Source organism: Zalophus californianus, chromosome 15 (genome assembly GCF_009762305.2).
Source record: "Zalophus californianus isolate mZalCal1 chromosome 15, mZalCal1.pri.v2, whole genome shotgun sequence".
NCBI classification, from domain to species: Eukaryota; Metazoa; Chordata; class Mammalia; order Carnivora; family Otariidae; genus Zalophus; species Zalophus californianus.
Window position 1 is genome coordinate 79,290,840 of NC_045609.1, and position 22,445 is coordinate 79,313,284.

General features: G+C 37.2%; 1 protein-coding gene across 7 annotated transcripts in view; it reads left to right on the forward strand.

The window, feature by feature from the left end:
* Positions 1-19,953, forward strand: part of PLEKHA1 (pleckstrin homology domain containing A1) — a 59,026-nt gene extending 39,073 nt beyond the window's left edge. For 4 of the 7 annotated variants that reach the window (XM_027590238.1, XM_027590222.1, XM_027590233.2 and 1 more), the window contains 7 exons: positions 286-411; positions 4,456-4,599; positions 6,166-6,234; positions 12,256-12,320; positions 12,945-13,008; positions 14,619-14,708; positions 17,531-19,953. In XM_027590238.1, coding sequence (XP_027446039.1) covers positions 286-411; positions 4,456-4,599; positions 6,166-6,234; positions 12,256-12,320; positions 12,945-13,008; positions 14,619-14,708; positions 17,531-17,845 — 873 coding nt within the window. In that variant the 3' untranslated portion in view covers positions 17,846-19,953. Of the gene's footprint in view, positions 1-285; positions 412-4,455; positions 4,600-6,165; positions 6,235-12,255; positions 12,321-12,944; positions 13,009-14,618; positions 14,709-16,156; positions 16,228-17,530 lie in introns of all 7 variants that reach the window. The other 3 variants (XM_027590243.1, XM_027590250.1, XM_027590256.1) reach the window with 3 other exon arrangements.
* The last annotated feature ends 2,492 nt before the right edge of the window (positions 19,954-22,445 follow it).

Below are 22,445 nucleotides of genomic sequence, written 5' to 3' on the forward strand. Positions count from 1 at the left end.
CAAGAGTGGAGATACCACCCTACGCATGGGGTTGATCAGAGGATTAAGTGGGAGAAGGTATGAGGTAGTACCTGCCCAAGTAAACACTTAGTAAATGGTGGCTGTATTGTAAAGTATCACTGAAACAGAAAGAGTGTGAGAACTTAAAGGGGTACACACACATTATACGTAATTTTTGTGTCTGTCAGTTATATATAAGTAGACGATTAGGTGGATATTCTGTGATAAAAGAGGGTCTCCTAAATAATGCTGGTTGCAAAATGATTCATTTACGTATTATTTTAGGTACCAAAGCAGTCAGACTCACAGCCTCATTCTGATAACTTAAGTCGCCAGAGTGAATGTGGGAAGAAGCAAGTGTCTTACAGAACTGACATTGTTGGGGGCGTGCCCATCATTACCCCAACTCAGGTAATACATTGGTTATTCTACTGCGTGATGGTTTACTTACTGTGTAATGATTTTTGTGTTATAAAATAGAACATCTTTACTGAATTAATACAGTAGTTAATTAATTTTAAAAACTTCCTATTAGTTTCTTATTTCAAAATAAGAACACACACACAAAAGTGTGTGTTTATTATGAAACATTTGGAAATCAAAGATACACAACACTTAACACTTTTCACATTTTCTCTGAGCCTTTCTTCTTTATACTTTGTCCCCAGAAATGGAGATACTTTGTAAACAGCTTTTTTCACTTATATCTTAAACATTTTCCAAGTCATTAAAAATTAATCTACATCATTTTTAATGACTAGTCATTTTGCCATGAATTTACCATAGTTTACAAGTCCTCTGTTGTTGGACAGAGTTCCTTTTCCTTTTGTAAACAGTATGAGTAGGAAAAACCCACTCTTCCTCCCCCACACTACCACACACATATGCTGCTGACGTCAGAGGTGTGGGGTTCTGCGACACTGGCTGGGTGTCCTACAGTTTAAGTCAATTCTGACAGCCCAGCTGGATCCCACAGGTTAAGGGTTCAGTCCTCCAAGACTGCCCCTACATCCTTTCAGATGCCAGTTGAAAGTCCAGGTTGTTACCTCTGCTTCTGACCGATGGGCTCTATGGAGGTTCCCATGACTTCGTCCTCAGATTTGATTAATTTCTCGAGTGGCTCCCAGAACAGAAGAAAACAGTTTATTTGCTATTTACTGGTTATAAAAGGATATAATGAAGGACGCACATGAACATCCAGAAGGGCGTGAAGGTTCTGTGCCCTCTCTGGGACTCTCCCAGCACCTCCCAAGTGTTCACCAACCCAGAAGCTCTCTGAACCCTGTACTTTTGGATTCTTATAGAGGCTTCATCATATAGGCATGATCAACTGTTTCCAGCCCCTCTCCTCTCTCTGGAGAATGGCAGGTGGGTCTGAAAGTCCCAAGCTTCTAGTCATGACCTGGTCTTTCTGGTGACCCGCCCGCACCCAGGACCCCACCCAGAGTCACTGAATTAGAACAAGAGATGCCCTTAGTGCTTATCATTTAGGAATTTACAAGGGCCTTAGGAGCTGTGTGCCTGGAACCGGGACAGAGACCAATAGGTATATATTTTCCATTATCCATAAATGCTGTGATGAGATTCTTGTAGCATAAACTTTAGAGACATGGAGAATAGTTTTTTAAAGGATAAAGTCCTAGAATAAAATGCCAAATCAAAGAATGCAAATATGTGTAATTTTTTAAACATGTTTTTCTGCAACCTGACCTAGGTGAGCCACACAGAACTGGAGTTTTGATTCCGTTCTATCACAAAAGTGCTAATCTGCTAAGTCATATCTTATTTGGGTGTTACGAAAAATATAAATTTATAAAAAAATTTTGAATGAAATTAAAACTTTTGACTAAGCTTAAATTTCTCGTGTTGCTATTGAGTGAATTAGTTTGTAATGCAAATTGAATTACCAGCTATTGAGAAACTGTGGGTCTTGAGGTAATGGATTCCTGTTGCCAGTGTTGGGCACTTTCCTTGTCTGTGTGACTGTTTGGACTGAGAGGACTTTGGTACTTTATTAATCTTTTAAATCCTTTTATGCACCATATTTTTCAGGTCTTCTGTCAGAGAAGGGTGATAGTGGAGAATCTTAACACATTAATTAACTAATTAGTGCTTTCTGGATTCTAAATGAAGGGTATATTAATGAAAAAAAATCCACGCTCTAGTGGGAGCTTACGTTTTTCACCAGAGTTGGATAAAAGTATAAGCTAGTAGTGTGTGTGTGTGTGTGTGTGTGTGTGTGTGTGTGTGTATGTGTGTATGTGTGTGTACTTTTTAAAAAAGTAATGATTTAACCTGTAAGACTTCTGGTTAAGTTAGAACTAGACTAAGCTGCTTTCACCTGTCTTACGTCTTGTGCTGATATAAGCAGTAAGACAACTTGTCTGTAGTTGTATTAAGATAGTAGTTTATATCTCTGGCTGTTTTAATTTTATACAGAATTAAGATTTCGTTGTGTTTTAATTTTGGTGTAGATTATTCAGTAGGTTCTAAGATTCCATAGCAGCTGCCATACTAAAAAGATCCCAAAGAATTTTTTTTACTTTGTCATTTTGTAATGTAGCTTTTTAAATTTATAAAGAGGTATTTACTCATTATAAAAACATTTAATTGCTATATTATCAAGAAAATGACAAATCTCATTTGCTTGATTAATTTATTCAGTTACTATTGGGTTAGTAGCAGTTAGTGCTGGGATTACAGAATTTAAGTACATAATTCATGCTGTTGACCTGTCTAAATGTATAACAGGTTGAAAATTCCTCAAGATAAAACTTGAGTATTAGTTTTTCTCTTGAAATTTAGGAGTTCTTCAAAATACATGTTTGGTTGATTTGTGGGATTCTAGATTATAATATGTTGCATGTTATAAATAATCAGAAGCCAGTGCTTTGGGGACCATGAAAACATGAGTGTAGTTACATCTTTTTTTAAAAGCACTGGATTTGGCAGGTAAAAAAACAAAACAAAAAAAGCAAACCTTGCAGAACTTTTAGATTCTAAGAGCAAGGAGAAAATCTGCTGGCAAAGAGTTTTTATACTTGACATCAAAACCATAGTCCATAAAAGGAAAAATTGATAAATTGGACCTCATCAAAATTGAAAATGTTAAGAGGATGAAAGGAAAAGCTACACACTAAGAGGAAATATTTGCAAACCACATATTCAACAAGGCACTTGTATCTAGAACATATAAGGAACTATCAAAACTCAGCAGTGAAAAAATAATCCAATTAGGAAATGGGCAGAATTCATGAACAGAGATTTCACCAAAAGATAAAAGATACACATGTGGCAGAGAGGCTCTAGAAAGGCTCCTCACTGTCATTAGTAAGTAGGGAAATGCAAATTAAGACTGCAGTGAGATATTACCGCACACCTCTCAGAATGACTCAGATAATAACACAAATGCTGACTGCTGACAAGGATGAAGAGAAACTGCATCACTCGTACATTGCTGGTGGGAATGTACAAGTATGGCCACTCTGAAAAACAATATGGCAGTTTTTTATTAAATTAAACTTGTGATTATTATACAATCCAGCATATATACTCCTAGGCATTGCTCTCAGAGAAATGGAGACTTAGCTTACATAAATCTGTACACGAATGTTCATAGCACCTTTATTCCTAATGGTCCAAAATGGGGAACAACTCAAATGCCCTTTAATAGGCAAAGGGTTAAACAGCCCATGGTATGTCCGGACCATGAGTGCTACTCAGCAGGTGGAAGGAACAGACTAGTGATACAGGGAGCTGCCTGGATGAGCCTCCCGAGAATGATGCTGATCTCCTAAGGTCACGTACTATAGGATCCATTTATATTGCATCGCCTGAATATCAGAATAATCAAGATGGAGAACAAATTAGGGGTTTCCAGGGGTTTGGGCATAGGGACTCTAAAGAGTGGCCCAAGAGAGCCTTATAATGATGAACGCTTCTGTATGTTGTTGTGGTGGTGGTTTTACACAAAGCTGCATGTGACAGAATTGCATAGAATGATCCAGACACAGAGACAAATGAGTACGTATAAAACTGGTGAAATCTGGATAAGGCTTGTGGGATGTTCCAATGTCAGTTTTGATAATGTAGTGTAGTTACAGTTTCCCTGTTGGGGGAACTGGTTGAAGGATACATAGGACCTTCTGTACATTTTTTTTTTTTTTTTACAACTTTCTGTATTAGTGAATATATAATTATTTCAAAATCAAAAGTTCACCCCCTTCACCCTCTACCCCCCAAAAACACTGGGGGCAAAACAAGAGAAATGGAAATCTATGGTTTTATCATTGATGTGAGTGTTATGATTAAGTATCTCAAATTATTTAGGAAACTCTTCAAAATTTGTGTTCCTAACTGAACTAAGATTTTTTTTATTAGAATAACACAGGAAGTACAACTGTGCTTTGAAGCTAAACAAGCAGGAAAAGAATTTCTTTATTTGCTTCATTTTAGAAAGAAGAAGTAAATGAATGTGGTGAAAGTATTGACAGAAATAATTTGAAACGGTCACAAAGCCATCTCCCCTACTTTACTCCTAAACCACCCCCAGACAGTGCAGTCATCAAAGCTGGATATTGTGTAAAGCAAGGAGCAGTGGTGAGTACTGTAACAGGGTACGTACTGTGATAATGAACTGTGATAATGACGGATGCATCCCTGCTAGCACTCTCAACATTCCCAGTCATTGGCTTTGTTTTTTGAAAGACCCAAAATGAGAGACCAGTGTGCTGAGGTGTCAGGAGATAGAATAGGGGTGACTCTGTGTTCATAACTCAGTGCTGTTATTTTATTGTTCTGTGAGTGGCTGGATAAGCTAATGCTTATTACCACTGACCTTTAACTTTACATGAGCTTTCCTAACAGTTTATCCCAGAAGGCTTTCCTATTGATTTTTCCTCCCTTGGGAGTGGGTCAGAGAAAGAGAGCTCTAGCTGGCAGGGAGTTGTCAGGAAAAGAGGGGGCAGGGGTGTGGGGTCAGGGAAGGCTCACTCACTCCATTTGGTGTTGGGCTGACCTCAGTTGAATTCTCTGTGACCTTGAGCTTATTTAACCTCTCAGTCTCTCAGTTTCTTTTTAGGAAAATTAGGTTATAAAACCTACCATCTGGAGTTTTTTTTTTTTTTTTTTTTGAAAGATGTAAATTAAGATAGTATTAGCACAGCACCTGGTCCTTAGGAAGAGCTGTTAAAGGGTTAGCCAGATCCTCTCATCCAACCAGACCCATGGTGGGACATTGTAGGAAGAGCAAGTAAATTCACCAGTATTTCTGAGGTTCCAAAGTACTTTTCCAAAGTTTGTCACTCTGTATGTGAGCCAAATCGTTAGAATTTCATGAGAAAATAAACTTTAAAGTTTGAAAATTAAAAAAAAAAAATTCTCTGAGTAAAGAAATACTTCAGACTCTACTGGCAGTTCTCTTTGACTTCACATCGCTTTCTGGCAACTCATTAGCTTAGGTCAGCCATGGAAAAGTTCTTGCCTTTTAACCTTTAAGCTGAGGGAAATGAAGGGGAAGGCTGAGAGTCTCATGGTAGCAGGCCTACGGGTAAAGTCAGAAGTCTCATCAGGCAGTGACTCACTTGTGTTAATTAGGGCTTTTAGGGAGACATTTCTTTCTTTTTGTTTTACTCCCAAGTCCAAATAACACCCTTAGAGATACTGGAGTGCTTTCACGAAAACTATTTCAGGGACAAAAAGTATTTGTACAAAGTAGGTTCACCTTACTAAATATTTGACGCTTTACTACCAAGTATAAAGTACCTGAAGAAAGATTCTTTCGTTTTACAGATCTTACAGAACTTAATGTGGTTTAATAACATTTCCTGTGCTTGCTCTTGAACTCTTGATGGCATTTACTTTGTGGTGTTGGGGATGGGGAACTGCTTCTTTTTTTTTTTTTACTTTTAGAGTATTAAAAATATGAAACCGTATTATAAATTACAGGATACAAGCTGAAAGCCAGCCACCAAAGTTGACTTAGGAGTTCAAGGCCTGAGTAGCAAAAGAGATAAAGTTTCATGTATCTCCTCATCAAGGGAGGGTAGTGAGGTTTTTCAGTGCTTGACATTTCTGATTGTGGGCTCATATCAGAATAATTAAGCGGTTGTTAGCATTTGACATTCTTAGAAACAGAAGTCTTATGTCTGTGTTCTTCTCTGGTAGATGAAAAACTGGAAGAGAAGATATTTTCAATTGGATGAAAACACAATTGGCTACTTCAAATCTGAACTGGTATGTTGCTCTGTCATAAATGTTGCCTTAAAATGTTTGAGAAGAGTGTTAACACTGTGGTGATTTTAAGAGTGTGTGTGTGTGTGTGTGTGTGTGTGTGTGTGTGTGTGTGTGTGTGTAGTTTCTTGTCCTGTTTTCTATTTTTAAAATAATTCTGGTTTTGAGAGGTACATACAGTTCAGTTTATTTGGTTGTGATGTTTTAATGGTAATTTTGTAAATACATCTTAAATAAAAAGATCGTATCTTCAGAGCCATTTCACCTTGAAAGAATTAAAAATATTGGAACTCCTTAGTCTACAGATTTCCTCTAAAGGGGGGCGGGAGGAGATTGTAAGAAGAATTAAGTCTGTAAAAGTCAACATTTTAACTCTGTATTTCTACTTTTTTTCCTCTGCTCTCTCTTGATATTTTTTTTCCTGTTTCAGATTGACTTTTTAAGTTTCCTCATATAAGACCTTTTTATCCTATCTGAAGGTAGAACCAAAGATTGAAATTCTCTCTTTTACTTGTTTGAATAACATCCTTATTTAAAATATTCTTCTCACGCCTGAGTTCTGCAACAGATTGTTGGATAATTTGGATGCTTTTTTAAACCTTACATGTCTATCCTGGCTCTTCCTGTTTTATGGGACCTTTGAATGGGGATCATATACTTTATTTGAATGAAGGCACTAAAACAGCACTATCCGGTAGAACTTTCTACACTGATGGAAATGGTCTGTATCCGCATTGGCCAGGTTTACTGGCTACATGTGGCTGATAAATGCTTAAAAGACGACTACCGTGACAGAGGAGCCTGACTTTATTTAATTCTGTAATTAATACTGGTTGTTTTTAATATGTTTTTAATTTAAATACACATAGCTAGTGGTACTGTATTGGACAGGAGAGTACTAGAGAATGGGAAAGGAATATTTTGAGGTTCATCTTAGGTGTCTGTTCTTCTGGGAAGCTTTCCAGACTCTAGATTAAGTGCCTTCTCCTTACCGAGGTGCCCAATGCCCACGTCTATCATAATACCTCCTGCCGTGTTTTGTAATTATATGCATACTTGTCTATACCAGTTACTTATGTGAGCTTCTTGAGAGCAAAGATCTCTTTTATACCCTTTTTATGAACATAGCACCTGGTACTTGGTAGATAATTAATAAGTGTTTTTGAATGAATGAAAATTGGCCTAGCATAGCAAGACTAGCCATTTTAACATGGGTATTTAGCCTTGCTCAGACATCAGATTGTAAGAGCCTCAACTGGAAATTGTAGTTACTTGTCTCAGAAGGCTACACGTGGTTAGTAGGTTGATTCATTGTTTTTAATTAATGGCAGTACTCTTGGGAAGAGGTAACGAGACAAGAACTATTATGGAAACATTTACTAAATTTTGAAAACCTGCATGTAGCCATGATGCTATAAAATTTGAGATGAAAGAATACTGAACAGATGAGGGAGGGAAGTGATGCCATGCATACGCAGGAATGTGTTAAGCATTTATAATGAACACAGATAAGGCTGGAATCTGTAAATATATTTATAATTATTTACCTTAATCAGTAACTAAGGTGTGCATTTCCCCCACATTTAAGGTTTCTGAAATCTCGGGGTGTGTTCGAGTTGCTGCGGGGTGGGGGTGGTCGGGCAGCAGCTGTGCGGCAGTTGGCATTGCTCGCGTGCGCACAGCCCCTTGGGTAAGGTCTGCAAAACACCAGCACCAGATCCTGCAGAGAGGGTGCTGACAGCTCTGAAGAAAATCTCAGGGATACAGTGGGGCGTTCTTAAGAAATGCTGCATCCCCAGTGCTCTTAAAGACACAGAGAATGGTATGGAGTGAGAAACGTAGACATTGATGGCTCTGAGTCAAAAACTGATTCAGAAGAGCTGAAATCTGAATGTGAAGTTTTAAAAAATCTTAGCCAGTTAATTTTGCTTACTTACCTACATAGGCTCAAGAATGATAGATGATAAAAATTGATGCTTAGCGTGTATAGGGGCTCTTTAGAAAACCTTTTGACCATCTAAAAGTTTAAACAAAAAATAGTGTTCTGAACCCCTATCTATTCTTCACACAGATTTTATAATTATCAACACATGGCTAGTTTTGTTTCTTAGGTACCACCACCCACTCTCCCTTCATATTTTGAAGTAAATCCTAGACATACTATTTTCTCTGTAATTATTTTAGTATGTATTTTTAAAAGATGAGGCGTTAAAACTTTTTTAGTAGGTGTGAAGGATTTAAGTGTACAACTGAAAAACTGGAGAAAATATTTGTAATATATATCAGAGAGAAAACATTAATATCCCTAAAGAATCTTAAAAATTGAGCGGGTCCTTCCTTACTCTCTGCCCTCTTTTCCTCCCATCAGTCCCAAACAGTTCAGACCTACAGTTTCTAGCTGAGGCAGATCCATGTAGGTGTTCATGTGGTGGGCCAGGGGCAGAAGGAGCCACAGTAGCCTGGTGTGGGCAGTCAGAGCCCAAGAAGGATGAGGAGGCCATCCTCTTGGGGGGTTAGCCCAACATGGAAGAGGGAGAAGAGCACATCCACACTGGGAAGAGGGTGGTGGCAGAGATGGGAGAATGTTGACATACGTACTTATTAATAAAATAAGGAAATCTATTAAAAGCCAAGTTTCTGTCAAAAAAGGGAATAATAAATATGGAAAAGGGGAAAACTTTTATATTAGATTGGAATTGATGTGAACATTTAACATATACAGATAGATGTAGAATTAAAAATGTATTCATGTGCTTACACATATATGCATCTAATATACTTTGTACCTCTGTGCAACTGAAAAAAAAACCCCCACCATTTTCCACTGAAAGAAACCTAGGCTTGTGGAGAAATGGCAAGATTCCAAAGCTTGAGACAGGAGAAATGACCAGAACCTAAGCCTGGGATGTCTTGAAAACAAGTGCTCGTAGAATGCTAGGGACATGTCAGAAGGACCCAGAATCCAACTTGAAAACATTCCACCTTACCATATTGGGGGCATTTTGAGTATCAAAAAAAGTAATGATGGTAACAGATTATTGCCCTTTGAATAAAGTAGGAATCCATGAACCCACATAGATATAAATGAGTGAATGCATAAGTGTACATACGTATGGATGATAAGGAACCAGAGATCACAAAGCTTCAAAGTCCTTATCTCCAAAATACACATTAAGTACAAAAAGGGAAATAGCAGCTTTACAGTGATAGAATTACTGCTGTCAGACACCACTCTAATCAGGTGATCAGATGATTGGAGTGGACTTCAGCAGTGGTGAGATGAATTGAAATTATTTACCACCTGACAGGATAGCTTGAGAAAGTTGTTGCCCCATTTCTGTGATGTTCCTGCCAAAGATGCCTAACCTGAATCTAATCTTCAGGGAGGATCAGACATACCCACATCAGGGAGGTTCTCCAGAGTAACTGCCCTGGAGTCTTCAGTAGAGTCAAGTCTGTGGGAGTCCAGAAAGATATGATGAGTTAAATGCAGTCTGTGATTCTGAGCTGAATTCTTTTGTTTTAGTAAAGGACATTTGGGGGACACTCCCCTGATTTCAATGGTCGTCTTGTGATAAGAGGATGTCTTTGTGGGAAATACTCTCTAAATTGAAGGGCAGTGGGGGCCAGGTCAGCTACTCACTCTGAAATGGTTTGGGAAAGTCAGGCCTTTGTGCTGTGTTTTCAGCCTTTGTCTAAGTTTGTGGTTGGCTCAAAGTTTACAGAGAGAGAAAACCAATGGGGAAAATATCTGGTAGAAAAAGGAGTAAAAGACATGAATAGACAGTTCATTTACAAAGAAATTTAAATGGCCTTTAAACATATATAAGATATTCAGCATCACTTGTAATTAGAGAAGCACAAGTTAAAACCTCACAGAAGCACTACTTCTCATCTATCATGAGAAAGCCATGGTTGAGTGAAGAGATGGGCTGTCCTCTCCCCTCAAAACAAGTATAAATGCTATTCTCTAACAAAAGGAATGTGGAACCTTGGAGAGATGGCACATTCCAGAGGTGGGGCAGGGATAGGACGAGCTGAGCCCGGAAGAGCTAGTTGTGACACAAAATAAGGAAGTGGCTCAGAGAATGATGGGGACATGACAAAAGGACGCATACCCAGCTTGCAGGGGCTCCCAGTGCCCAAAACTCATACAGTTTGAGCACCTAACTAAACAATGATAGTAATGGATTACAACCCAGAGAATCAAAGAAGTAAATGGAAGGAAAAGCATTTCCTTAGAGCAAAATTCCAGCTAATATATGTAGATGAATTGATGGGGTTAGGGAAAATAAAATCATCATTCGGCAGCTACTACAGTAATGGTTTCAGGCAAGAATCCTCCAAGTTTGATAAAACTAATGGGCAAAACAATGAAGGGAAACTGGGTATTCCATAGGCTCCAAGTATCTTCCCACAAGATAATAACGACAAAGGAGAAGAAGGTAACTTTCTAGTTACTGGCGAACATGACAGTAAGACACGAGGGTTAACGGCCTCATAATGGGACACACCACTCTCATGAACTCCCTGAGAATGATGGGATGAGAAGAATAAGCTTATCTGCGGTTTCCCACCAAAACTGTACAGCTTGAATCCAAGCATGGTTAACGTCAGACAAGCCCAAATCAAGTGACGTTGTACAAAATAACTGGCCTGGACTCTGGAAAACTCTAAAGGTTGTGAAAGAGAAAAAAAGACAGCAGAACTCTTCCACGATCAAGGACACGAAGAGACATGACCGCTAAGTACAAGGTCTGATTCAAATTGAACCCTGGAGCAGAAAAGCCATAGTTTTCCTGTTTCTGTCAAGGATACTGCTGGGCAGTTAATGAGCTCTGAAGATGGTCTGTAGATTAGATAACAGTATTGCAGCAGTATGGAGTTTCTGGTTCTCGTAATTGTACCGGGGTTATATAAGAGAACGCTCTTGTTTTAGGAAGTACGCACCAAAGTATTTAGTAGTAAAGTGCATCCTGTCTATGACTTGCCTTCAGACATTTCAGGAAAGGTATATACACAAACACCATTGTCGCATATATGAACACAAACAGAATGGTGTAGCAAACGTAAAATTTTAACATCTTGGAAAACAGGGTACAACGTATACAGAAATTCTTTATACTATTTTTGTAAGCCTTTTATAGTCTAAAATTATTTTAATTTTTTTTCTAAGATTTTATTTATTTATTTGACAGAGAGTGAGAGCAGGAACACAAGCAGGGGGAGTGGGAGAGGGAGAAGCAGGCTTCCTGCTGAGCAGGGAGCCCGATGCGGGGCTCGATCCCAGGACCCTTTTACAGACTTAATTCTTCTTACAATCTCCTCCCGCCCCCCTTTAGAGGAGATCATGACCTGAGCCGAAGGCAGACGCTAATGACTGAGCCACCCAGGCACCCTAAAATTATTTTAGAATGAACTATTTTGTAAAACTTAAAGATCTGTGATTTTTTTTTTTAAAGTGTCTGGCATGGTTTAGTTTTTTCTTAGTGCTGCATCAAATAATGGTATGTCTTAATCTTATGGTGTGATATTCAGTGAAATACGGCATATAGTATCTCATGGAATGCATAGTATAAATATGCTATTAGGAACTAGTTGTGTCTTGTATCTAGTTTGTAATTTTAAATGAGGTACTTAATGTGTGAGGCTTAAGTTTCCTCAGGTGAATAGTAGTGCATACATTGTGGGGTTGTGGAAAGTTTACGTGAAGTAATATGTTTAAAAACTAGCAAGATGCCCTGGCACTTAGTAAATGTTCAATAAACTGTGCTTGTTAAAATAATGTATTCATATAAAAATGATATTCTTTAAATGAGAAATGTAATTCAAAGAAGCTGAGTATTTGCTACTCTGGTCTAGTATCTGAGCTATTCTGATGTTGGATGGTTCAGGAAGGTAGATTTAGGTTTTAGATGTGCTTCAAGAGAGAAGCACAGTTTTCATACAGATCTCCAAGTAAGACAACTAAATCTAAAAAGGATTTTAAGAATATACCTCATGTATCTGTTGCTTTTTTGCCAGGAAAAAGAACCCCTCCGTGTAATACCACTTAAAGAGGTTCATAAAGTCCAGGAATGTAAGCAGAGGTAAGCACCAGCTCTCTTAGTGCCTGGCACAACTCAGTGATACTCAGAAGTGCCTTAGTTTGATTGATGTGTACAGATGATATTTTTCTGTGTTATTTCTAGTGTTATTTTTAATTCTTCATAGTTGGGATATGCTCAAACTTACAAAATCCTCAGATTAAAGTATTGAGATATTTTTTTGTTTCATTTGAAAACTAAAAGTTAAGCAATCCCTAAGCTTATTAATGGGAAGGAAAAATTTTAATATTAACTTCTATCATATTGACAGATTGATGTATTATTAATTTTAGTATTTGGAAGTTGCTACAGAATAGGGCTTTATAAGAAAATGTGTTAACTGTGCCAGTGTTTCTTTGAGCAGACTGATTTATTAGCAGTTGAAAACTTTGAATTTTAAACTTTTTATGAATCTTTTTAAAAATGTATATAACTATATAAAATATATAAAATTTAGTACAAGAATAAATTGAAAAATATGCTAATTTGGTTTTGCTAGATTGCACCAGTATTTTATCTCTATTTATTTTCTTGTTGACATATATTTGGTGTTAGATAAACAAGTGAAAGAAACACTATCCAACAACTGCTACTTACGTGCAATTGGACGTTTGTTTTTGTTGACAGTGACATAATGATGAGGGACAATCTCTTTGAAATTGTAACATCGTCTCGAACTTTCTATGTGCAGGTGAGATACTTCTTTGGAGATTATAGATCCTCCTACCAAGAGATTAATAATTTTAGAGGTGAAATAAATATAAACAAACTTGTTGCTTATGTGAATAAGAAAAGAAAAACATGACAACTGTAATTCGCAACTTTAAAAAATGTTATATATAAAATTATTGGTAGGTCATATGTTCAGCAAATAGGGGTACTCCTTGTTCTGAATTGGCAGAATAGAATTAAGTAGTAATTTGTGGGAAGGGAAATGCTGTTTTAACTTAGATGCTAACTTTCAATTTGGATTATTTTTGCACATATTTTAGAATTTTGATTGTATCATTTTTGGTAATTTTAGAAACGGGGTCTAAAATACCCATAATAAAAATAGACAGTAGATCACACTGGTGGTAGATAGGCATCATGTATTTAAGTTTAAAATACACTTTTTACTTACACAGCAAATTAGAGTGAAAGGTTTTTTTTTTAAGAACGTTTTTGTTTTATGAAAGTTGCATATGATTATTGCATAAAATTTGGAAAATATAGAAAAATATGAAGAAAAGGGTATAAAACATACTAAATCCCACATTCAGGAAACCATTCTTATTTTAGTGCCTTTTTAAAGGCATATATTTTTATAACAAGTGGGGTCATATGAAGTACACAGTGATATATTCTGTTGAATATATTATAGTCTTTTTTTCCCACATCATTAAAAATTCTGTAAAAACTTTTACAACTGCACCATACTCTATTGTATGAATGCTCCGCAGTTAAACTGTTTCTCTGCTCCTCTGTAACTGATCATTCACATAGTTTTTGTACATTTACTATGATAAACAATGTGGTGAATATTTTTGTGCTTAAGTTTGCCTGGATTTCTTCTTTAGGTTAAGTTTCTAGATCAGGAATAACTATCAGAGCATAAACCTTTTTAAACCCCCTTTTTTGCCAAATTTATTTCTAGATTTGTGCTTTACCTTTGCCTGCTTTGAGTTTTTCCTTTAAAAGTCCTTGTTATAATCATTTGTTCGAAAGAACATGATGTAACTTAAAATCTTTGAACACAAGTGAAGGGCACATCTCTACACCCCTCTTAGGTCCTGTTTAATTGGATTTAAAGTCATAGTAAAGTTTTAAATTCACATTGGAAGGCAAGGTCCTATCAAGGAATAATGATACTTTGGAATATGACTACCAGTATTTCTTTCCGTATTTAGTTAGTACCAGAAAAGATTTCTAGAAAAATAATATATAAAATGATGTCAAAATGTTTTTTAACTACACAATTACATAAATACTCTTGTAATAGATTCAGACAATATAGCCGTAGATAGAGCAAAGTGAGGTTTGACTTTGACTTCTCCCTCTCATTTTCTCTCCATAAGTATTGATATTGACACTTTTTGGTGTGTCTGGTCTTAAATTATCAGGTCTCCAACTTTTGTCTCTAATAACTTACCTGCAAAACCTGGCTTTAAAAAAGTGATTTCTAAAATTTTCTGGAAACCATTGCCTTGGAATGATTTTGTTGTTGACCCTGTAATTTACCAAAATGAATACACTGAATCTGTAGACATAGGAGCTGATTTTGAGGACAAACTGACTGAATGAGTCCTTTCTCTCCCTTAGGCTGATAGTCCTGAGGAGATGCACAGTTGGATTAAAGCGGTCTCTGGTGCCATTGTAGCACAGCGGGGGCCTGGCCGATCAGCATCTTCTGTATGTTTCCTGTTCTCTGGGGTGATACTCCCTAGGGCCCCCCCATCCTGTCGAGTTCTTTTCTTTCCTCTCCCCCTAATCCTTCTGGTTTCTCTCTGTATTGAGATTTATTTGCATGTTGACTTTCGTACCAATTGGACTTGCAAAAAAATAATGCATTTCTAATTTAATGCTTCCTTGTAGTGTTATGTATACGTAACTTTCTGTGCATTGTATTGTCTTAAATGCACAAGCAGGGCAACTAAAGAATGAACGTTTCCTTGCTTTGTTTTAGGAGTTCTTACTTGTCACTAGGTCTAGATTTGTTACAACTGGACAGATTCTTAGTATGGGAAGTGGCCTAATCCTGTAAAGCACCTGAGGTTGTAGCATTACAGAGTTTGCTGAAAGCCTCAGTTTCCTCTTTACTCCCTCTAATTTCAGTTAAGGATTTTTTGACTTACTAGTGCCCTAAGACCTTGAGCAGCTGGACTTTGATTTAATACGATTTCCTGTTCTCAGCCACTATTTTCCATCGCATGTTCTCATTTTCATTTTCTTGTAGGGTGATTTAAAAATGCGCTGTTTTTCACTATCATAATTGTCTTTGTGGTAATATGATAATAAAATTGAAATGTTAAACATTTTCAGAAATAACAAGAAAAATGTTTTTAATTTATCATGTTCAAGAACATCATAGGAATAAGATTTGGCTTTAGAATACCTTGGTCACTGGTCTCTCATCCAAAAATACAAATTCTACTGAGGAATAGAAAAAAAAATTCTTTTAAAGATTTTATTTATTTGTCAGAGAGAGCACAAGCAGGGGCGGTACGGCAGGCATAGGGAGAAGCAGGCTCCCCACTGAGCAAGGAACCCGATGTGGGACTTGATCCCAGGACCCCCGGGATCATGACCTGAGCCAAAGGTAGACGCTTAACCAACTGAGCCACCCAGGCATCCCGAGAAAAAAAAAATTTTTAAGTGTCTGGAAATGTAGCACTTCTGTCTGCAGAATGTAGTTTAACATGTAGCATGAAAGCCTTTATTACCTTCTACAGATTTGTTGTTAATGCCAGATATTCTGCACTTTTAGTATTTTTCTGGTATAATTCTGTCTTTTCATAGTTTCCTGGTAGTGATAACTAAGATAAGTAAATACAAATCCATGTTTCTCACTTCTTAAATTACTCTCCTTATATCCTTTTTGGAATATCTTAGAAGTCACTTTCATAGGTATTAATTTTGTAACTGTGTTTTATGTGACCTTTTCAGCAGCTAAGTATGAGACTCTCTGCAAAAACAGTGTCTGTTGGGAAGAGGAGAAATTGGAGAAGGGCACTTGTGTTTTGTGCTTTGTGGTGGGGGCAAAGTGGACTCTCTAGCTGTAACTGTCAGCAGAACTTTCTCTTTTCCTCCCTCTCCCCAGTATAGGTTAACTCTAATCTTAGCTTTGCACTGTGTTCCAGATGCGGCAGGCCAGAAGGCTGTCGAATCCTTGTATACAGAGGTATACATCAAGAACTGGTGAATGCAGCACGTATGTGGGCTCTCACGCAAACGTGCCTTCTTACTAGAGGGCCCGGACTCACTCACTACTTACAACTGATCATAGAAAGTTGAGTTAACCAAACTGCCTTTTGCAGTTACCGTAACTGACTGTCAACACTAACGCAAACTATTTCACTACAGTCATCCGGTTGGATATGTATATTTAAACAACAATGAAAAAGATAAATCATGAAAAAAACTGGAACCTTACTAATTGAAAAAGTCACATTAAGCTGTCTTCTAAATTAATTTACTGAATTGCCACAAGTTTCAACTTCTATATTTTATGTATTTTGAAATTTTTTATACTACACCACTTAACTGCACCCTTGTTCTAATAATATATGCAGACTCATGCATGCATATACATTGGATAAACCCTACATTACTGTAGATTGCATGGCATTTTAAATCTCAGGTGAAATGTAGCCAGCTCCTGGGAATCTGTAGTGTTTTGTCAGTTTGTAGCTACTTTGTTTTCAAAGCCACTGGTATCGTACGTCAGCGCAGCAGGACAGGAACTGTATGGCAGTGCATTTGGAATGGTCATATTAAGGATATCTTTAGTTAGAAGCAAATTGAAATTAAGATTCACAGCTGATAGTTATTTCACCACAGTTTTAATAAATGATTAAATACGTACCCTTTGCTACCTTTAAAATCTTTAACCATATGAGTGTATGACATATTCCAAACTAAATAAATGCAATGAAAGGAACAGTGAAAAGACTGTGCTATTACTAGTTGCAGCGAAATTCAGGGATGAAAAACGAAGTTTGTCAGACTGCCAGATAAAATCGTAGGTTTGAAAAACAGTGAGTTCCACTTATTAAAGAAATATGGCCTTTCCTTTTTATAGTCTGCATTTTTATTTTTTTATCTTCCTACAATATGTGGGAGGATTCCTATGTTGATTGAGAAGATTCTCTTTATTAAATAGAATGGCAGAGCCGGTGGGCCCCCTTTCAAACACAGTTCGGTTGCAGTGGGAGCACTGCATTCCAGGGGAGGCTGACTGAGTCTTCAAGTGGCAAAGCTTTGGTGACAGAACTGGTTTCTTAGTGGAAATGGTTGTTGACTGTCATGGCTTTAACCTCACTCCTAAAAATGCATTGCTTTGGGAAAGAACTTGCACATGTATGCTGCATGGCTCATGCTTCTGCTCTGCGCGCGTGTGGGTGTGCGTGTGCGCGTGTGCGTGTTGTTTGTTTTTCAGAGAAGAAAGTCTCACACTGAGTTACTAACTTTGCCGTTCGTGTTTGACCGCGTCTGACCAGCACTCCTCTTTGCAGGAGCATTCCAGCTGGCCTTCCGAACCCAAACCCGCGCTCCGCTCTGCCAGTGCAGCAGCCACCGCCTCACATTCCACAGCCTCTCACAGCAACTCTTTGGTCTCAAGCTTTACCATGGAGAAGCGAGGATTTTACGAATCTCTTGCCAAGGTCAAGCCAGGGAACTTCAAGGTCCAGACTGTCTCTCCAAGAGAACCCGCTTCCAAAGTGACTGAACAAGCTCTGCTAAAACCTCAAAGTAAAAATGGCCCTCAGGAGAAAGAGTGTGACCCAGTGGACTTGGATGACGCGAGCCTTCCGGTCAGCGATGTGTGAGACTGAAGCGCGTGGAGCTTCACCTGCCTCCTCAGCCCTTCTAGCCAAAGATGGTAGGGGATGAAACGGTTTTTAATACATATATTATACTGCCTCTTTGATGTACTCTTTATAAGCTGGTAAACCAAGAATCCAGGGAGTGGCCAAACTAAATGTAATGTCTTTAAAAAAAAAAAACAAAAAAAAGACAAAAGAACGCAAGAAAAAAACCGAAGTGTTTCAGTATCAAACTGTCTGAAGCTCTGTGTGCTCTCTTTTGGGTGATGAAAATGTGTGTGGTATTTATCCCTAGTGAATCTGACAATTTAAATGTTTAACAACTTAGAACATTAAAAATGCTTATTAATTATTTTGGTTGTTTTTAAAATGCTACTTAGAGTTCCTATTAGAGGTTTGGTATTTACATATTCTTACTGGTTAATATTATTGAATGAGATATTGTCTGACTAAGATATCTAAAATCATGATGTCTGTGGTGCTGTAAAATTTATACTATGATGTGGACAATTTGGAAATGATAACCATCTTTGATGCTCTGGATCTCAAGGTGAGTGGCAAGTGTTGCGTAGAGGATATCACTGGACCTGTTAGGGTTGTAGGCTGCACGGGGTGGAAATTAGAACTCACACAACTGTGTCTTGGATGTGGATTTGAAAAAACTTAGGACTTGCAGCATGAAACAGTGAAAATGATTTGGTATGAAGTTTCTGGGAGATCTGATTTTCATATCGAGGTTTTATAAATAGTTCATATTTCTATATTTGGATCAATGAAAGACCCCAAGTTTATATGTAAAGACATACTGCCCTTAGCCGTATGATTGCAGCCTCCCCTTTTTGTCACTGATTAACCTCTATTCAAGCACCTGTGTCTTCTCATCTTGTTGGAGAATATTGTCGGACTAATGTTCTCAAAAGTCCTACATGATCGGTTTTAAACATTGGGATAAAATTAATTTTCAGTAGCATAGTTTAATGTGCTAAATAAGATAGCTTCTCGTGGTCAAGATGCCAGAATGCTTTTATTCTCCTACCTGTGTAATGTAGATGTTGTAAACCACAAATTTGAGTATACATTTAATCATGGGGATATCGTAAACGTCAGCACCGTTCTAAAAACCCTTAGTTTCAAGTGTTGCATAATAGATCAGTTTGAAGTACCATTTTTAATGGTTGAGTTTTAAACATTTGCTTTAAGAAAATAGTCTTGAATTTCACATGCTGCTATTTTTACGATATTTTGCCATCTTACTGTACTGTTTTGTTTTGAGTTCATATGTGTCACTGTTTCTCCTTTGCGTTTTCTAAGATGACGTCTTGTTTGAGAGAGAAGTGGGAGAGATTTCCTCTGCAGTGGTGGGGTCCAGAGGTTACTATCTGTTATAGTGGAATTATCATGGAGTCAGTTTAAAAATCCAAATGCATAAAGTGCACCACTCATTTTTTTTATTCATAAGCTAATAACTTTGAAAAGCTATATTTCAGTTTTTTTTCTTTTTTGCAGCTACATTGGAAAATGGTAGAATGGAAGGGTTTGAAGTAGATACCACGTTTTCTGCTGATATATCCATTATAATGGCTCTTTTGAAAGTTACTTTTTCATGAATGCACCTAAGAAATCTTGTATAGACAGTTTGCAATATTCAGGAGCCTCATGCTTTTTTCTTTGGTACAGCTTCTACATTTGCATGTTCATTTTAGCATATTTTGGTATTGGTAATTTGATATATTTCATAGTGGCAAAATACTAGCTCTATTTTGGGACTTTTTATAGAACTACCCTTGTATTCAGTAGCATAGGAAAATGTTCTTGTGATTATCAGGGTCTCCTAATATTTATCTCAATACTTTTATAATTCTATGAAAATTATTTAATTATTTTAAAACATACTTTTCTTGTAAATATGTCACATCTGAATTGTCAAAAATTTACTTTGAATACCTTAATATTTGCTGCATTTTTTCCCCTGTATATATAATATGTCTTCTTTCAGAATGGGAATGTACGTGTGCTTCCCAGTGTTTACTTTTACGTCTGTTATCTTTATAATGTCAAATTGGTTGAACACTGTAATGACTTGAGAATAAACTCAAAATTCTAACTTCTCATTTGGCTTGGTTCAGCTCTGGTGTGAACAAGTAATAGAACTAGTACAAAATATGGGTAGTTGACTGGAATTTATATATTTAAGGACAGACTTAATTATTTGGTAACCTTTGAAAGGCATAGTTTGATGTAAAATTGCACAAGGAAAGATGATTGGTTTTGGAAAAAAGGGCTTGCTTATTTTGCTTCACTAAAACAAAAGAAAAACATGTCCTCAAAAGCACTATGACATATGTTGGCTTCAGACCATACTTTGATTTGTCCAGGCTGCTTTTGCCGTGCTTGGTTATTGGTTAGACTGGACATGGCATGAGCAAGGCTGGGTGCAGAGGGCATTTTCATTCCCAGATGGGCCGTTGACATGTGCTTATCAGTGTTAGAGGCTGTTCTTTTTCAGACCCACTGAAGGTAACAGAGTCCATGTCTGCTATATAGCCAGCATCTAATAATGATGGAATTGGATAAAGGCTATCTTAGTAATCTTTATTAACTGGTGAAACTTAATTTTCTTTCCCTGAAAAGTATTTTAAATGTTTTTATTTTTTAAAAACCCAAAATGAGAAAGTTCTAAACTTTGTTGCTTTCACAAAAAAAGAGACCCCTTTCTCAGCTTTTTTTTTTTTTTCCTTCTAGCTGCATTTCGGGAATTTTCTTTGAGTGGCTCTTGTACCTTTATCAAAACGTAACAGTAGGTGAGGCAGGAAATACTTGTATTAAAAAGTGCAGTGACATAACAGCTTAATACCAGATTTGGTAAGAATTTTCCTTGTCTTTCTACGGGTTTGACAGTCTACATCAGACCTGATGAAAATACACTTAGATGGGTTTGTATTTTCCATTTGCAACCTTATCTGTGTTACCCATACCCAAAATTGATTATTTGTATATTTTTATTTTTTAATGATTTATGAAAATTACATTTTTTCAAACCTCACATAAGACTTACTGAAAATATTACTGAATTGGGGTTAGCATTTACAATTTTGATTGATAAAATTAGTATTCTATTTTCCGGACATTTTAAAGCAAGTAGTGCCTTCCTATGGTTCAGTGATGTAACAGTGCCACCTTCTGGTCATGTCATTGCTAAATTTAAAGTAATTTGTAGTCTAGTTCACTTTATTTCACCTCATCATAGAAATTAGGGAGATATGTAATTGCATAGGATAGTTTTGAAATTAATACAGAATTTAAGTCAACATTTGCAAATGACTTCTTTAAACTATTTGGAGAGAATTACAGATTCACATGTAGTTGTAAAAGTTCTTGTATATCCTTTATTTAGCTTTTCCCAGTGATAATATACTGAAAATTTGCAGTAAAATATTATAATCAGGATATTGACACAAATACAGTCAAGATACAAAACAATTGCATCATCACAAGGACCTCCTTTATAGCCACACCTGCATCTCATTTTACAGGTTTGGAAATAAACTTAGTAATATTAGGTTTAAGATCCAATTCTTTTGGGACCCCTGGGTGGCTCCCGGAGTCCTGGGAGGAGCCTCGAGTCGGTCTCCCTGCTCCTTGCAGGAAGCCTGCCACTCCCCCTGCTTGTGTGCGCTTGCGCTCTCTCTCTCTTTCTGTCAAATAAATAAAATCTTTTAAAAAAAGAAAGACCACAATTATTTTGATATCAAAGTTTGGACTCTCAACTATTATGGTATTAACTGCCTTGGTAGAAGTCTCAAAAACTATTCTTTGTATTGTCCTATCTCCTGGTTATTAAATGAGTTTAATTTTCATTCAATCTATTTTTAACATTTTTCAGAACCATAGTATTTCAAATGATAGAAATTTTAAAATAATAATTTCTTTATATGTTGATTTAAATTTAACACTTGAGAATAGTATGTAAGTATCCTGATCATAACCTCCCTGAGAGATTTTAAGCCCAGACATTAGACATTGTATAAATTTAATAAGATTACCAGAATAAGGACTGTAAAATAAAATGCCAAGTTCTTGCATTGGAAACAGTTGGAGGGACTGGTTCTAATCACCTGTAGGGTGGGAAGCTTTTGACCTTGTAACGTAAGGTCTGGGGTGAACTCGGTGTCTCCAGCGTATGATATGCAGTGCCCAGGAGACCTAAGAACATGCTGATGTCCACAAGGAATCCGTGGAGAGAAAAATAAAGTGCGGTATGTAATAAAGTCACGTGTGGAAGACCACAGTAGCATGGAAATCCACACGTGCAGAGACCGACGTGGCCGGTGAGTGACGCAGTGGGTGACAGAAGCATTGTGCTGGAGGGGCCTCCAAAAGGTCCCAGAAGAGAAGAAGGTACTTATGAGTAAAAACTATGTGACATGACAGTACATTTGCAGATGTTGATTTGGGGTTTGAAGGGCCCAAACTGGTGCTAAAATGTAAATATTCTAAATGTTGTTACCTCTTTCTCCCTCCCAAACTGTGATCCTTGTATCGGCCACACTGGTTTTCTTCCGCATGTGTATGGGGGGGTGTGGGGGGGGGGCGCCGAGGAGGG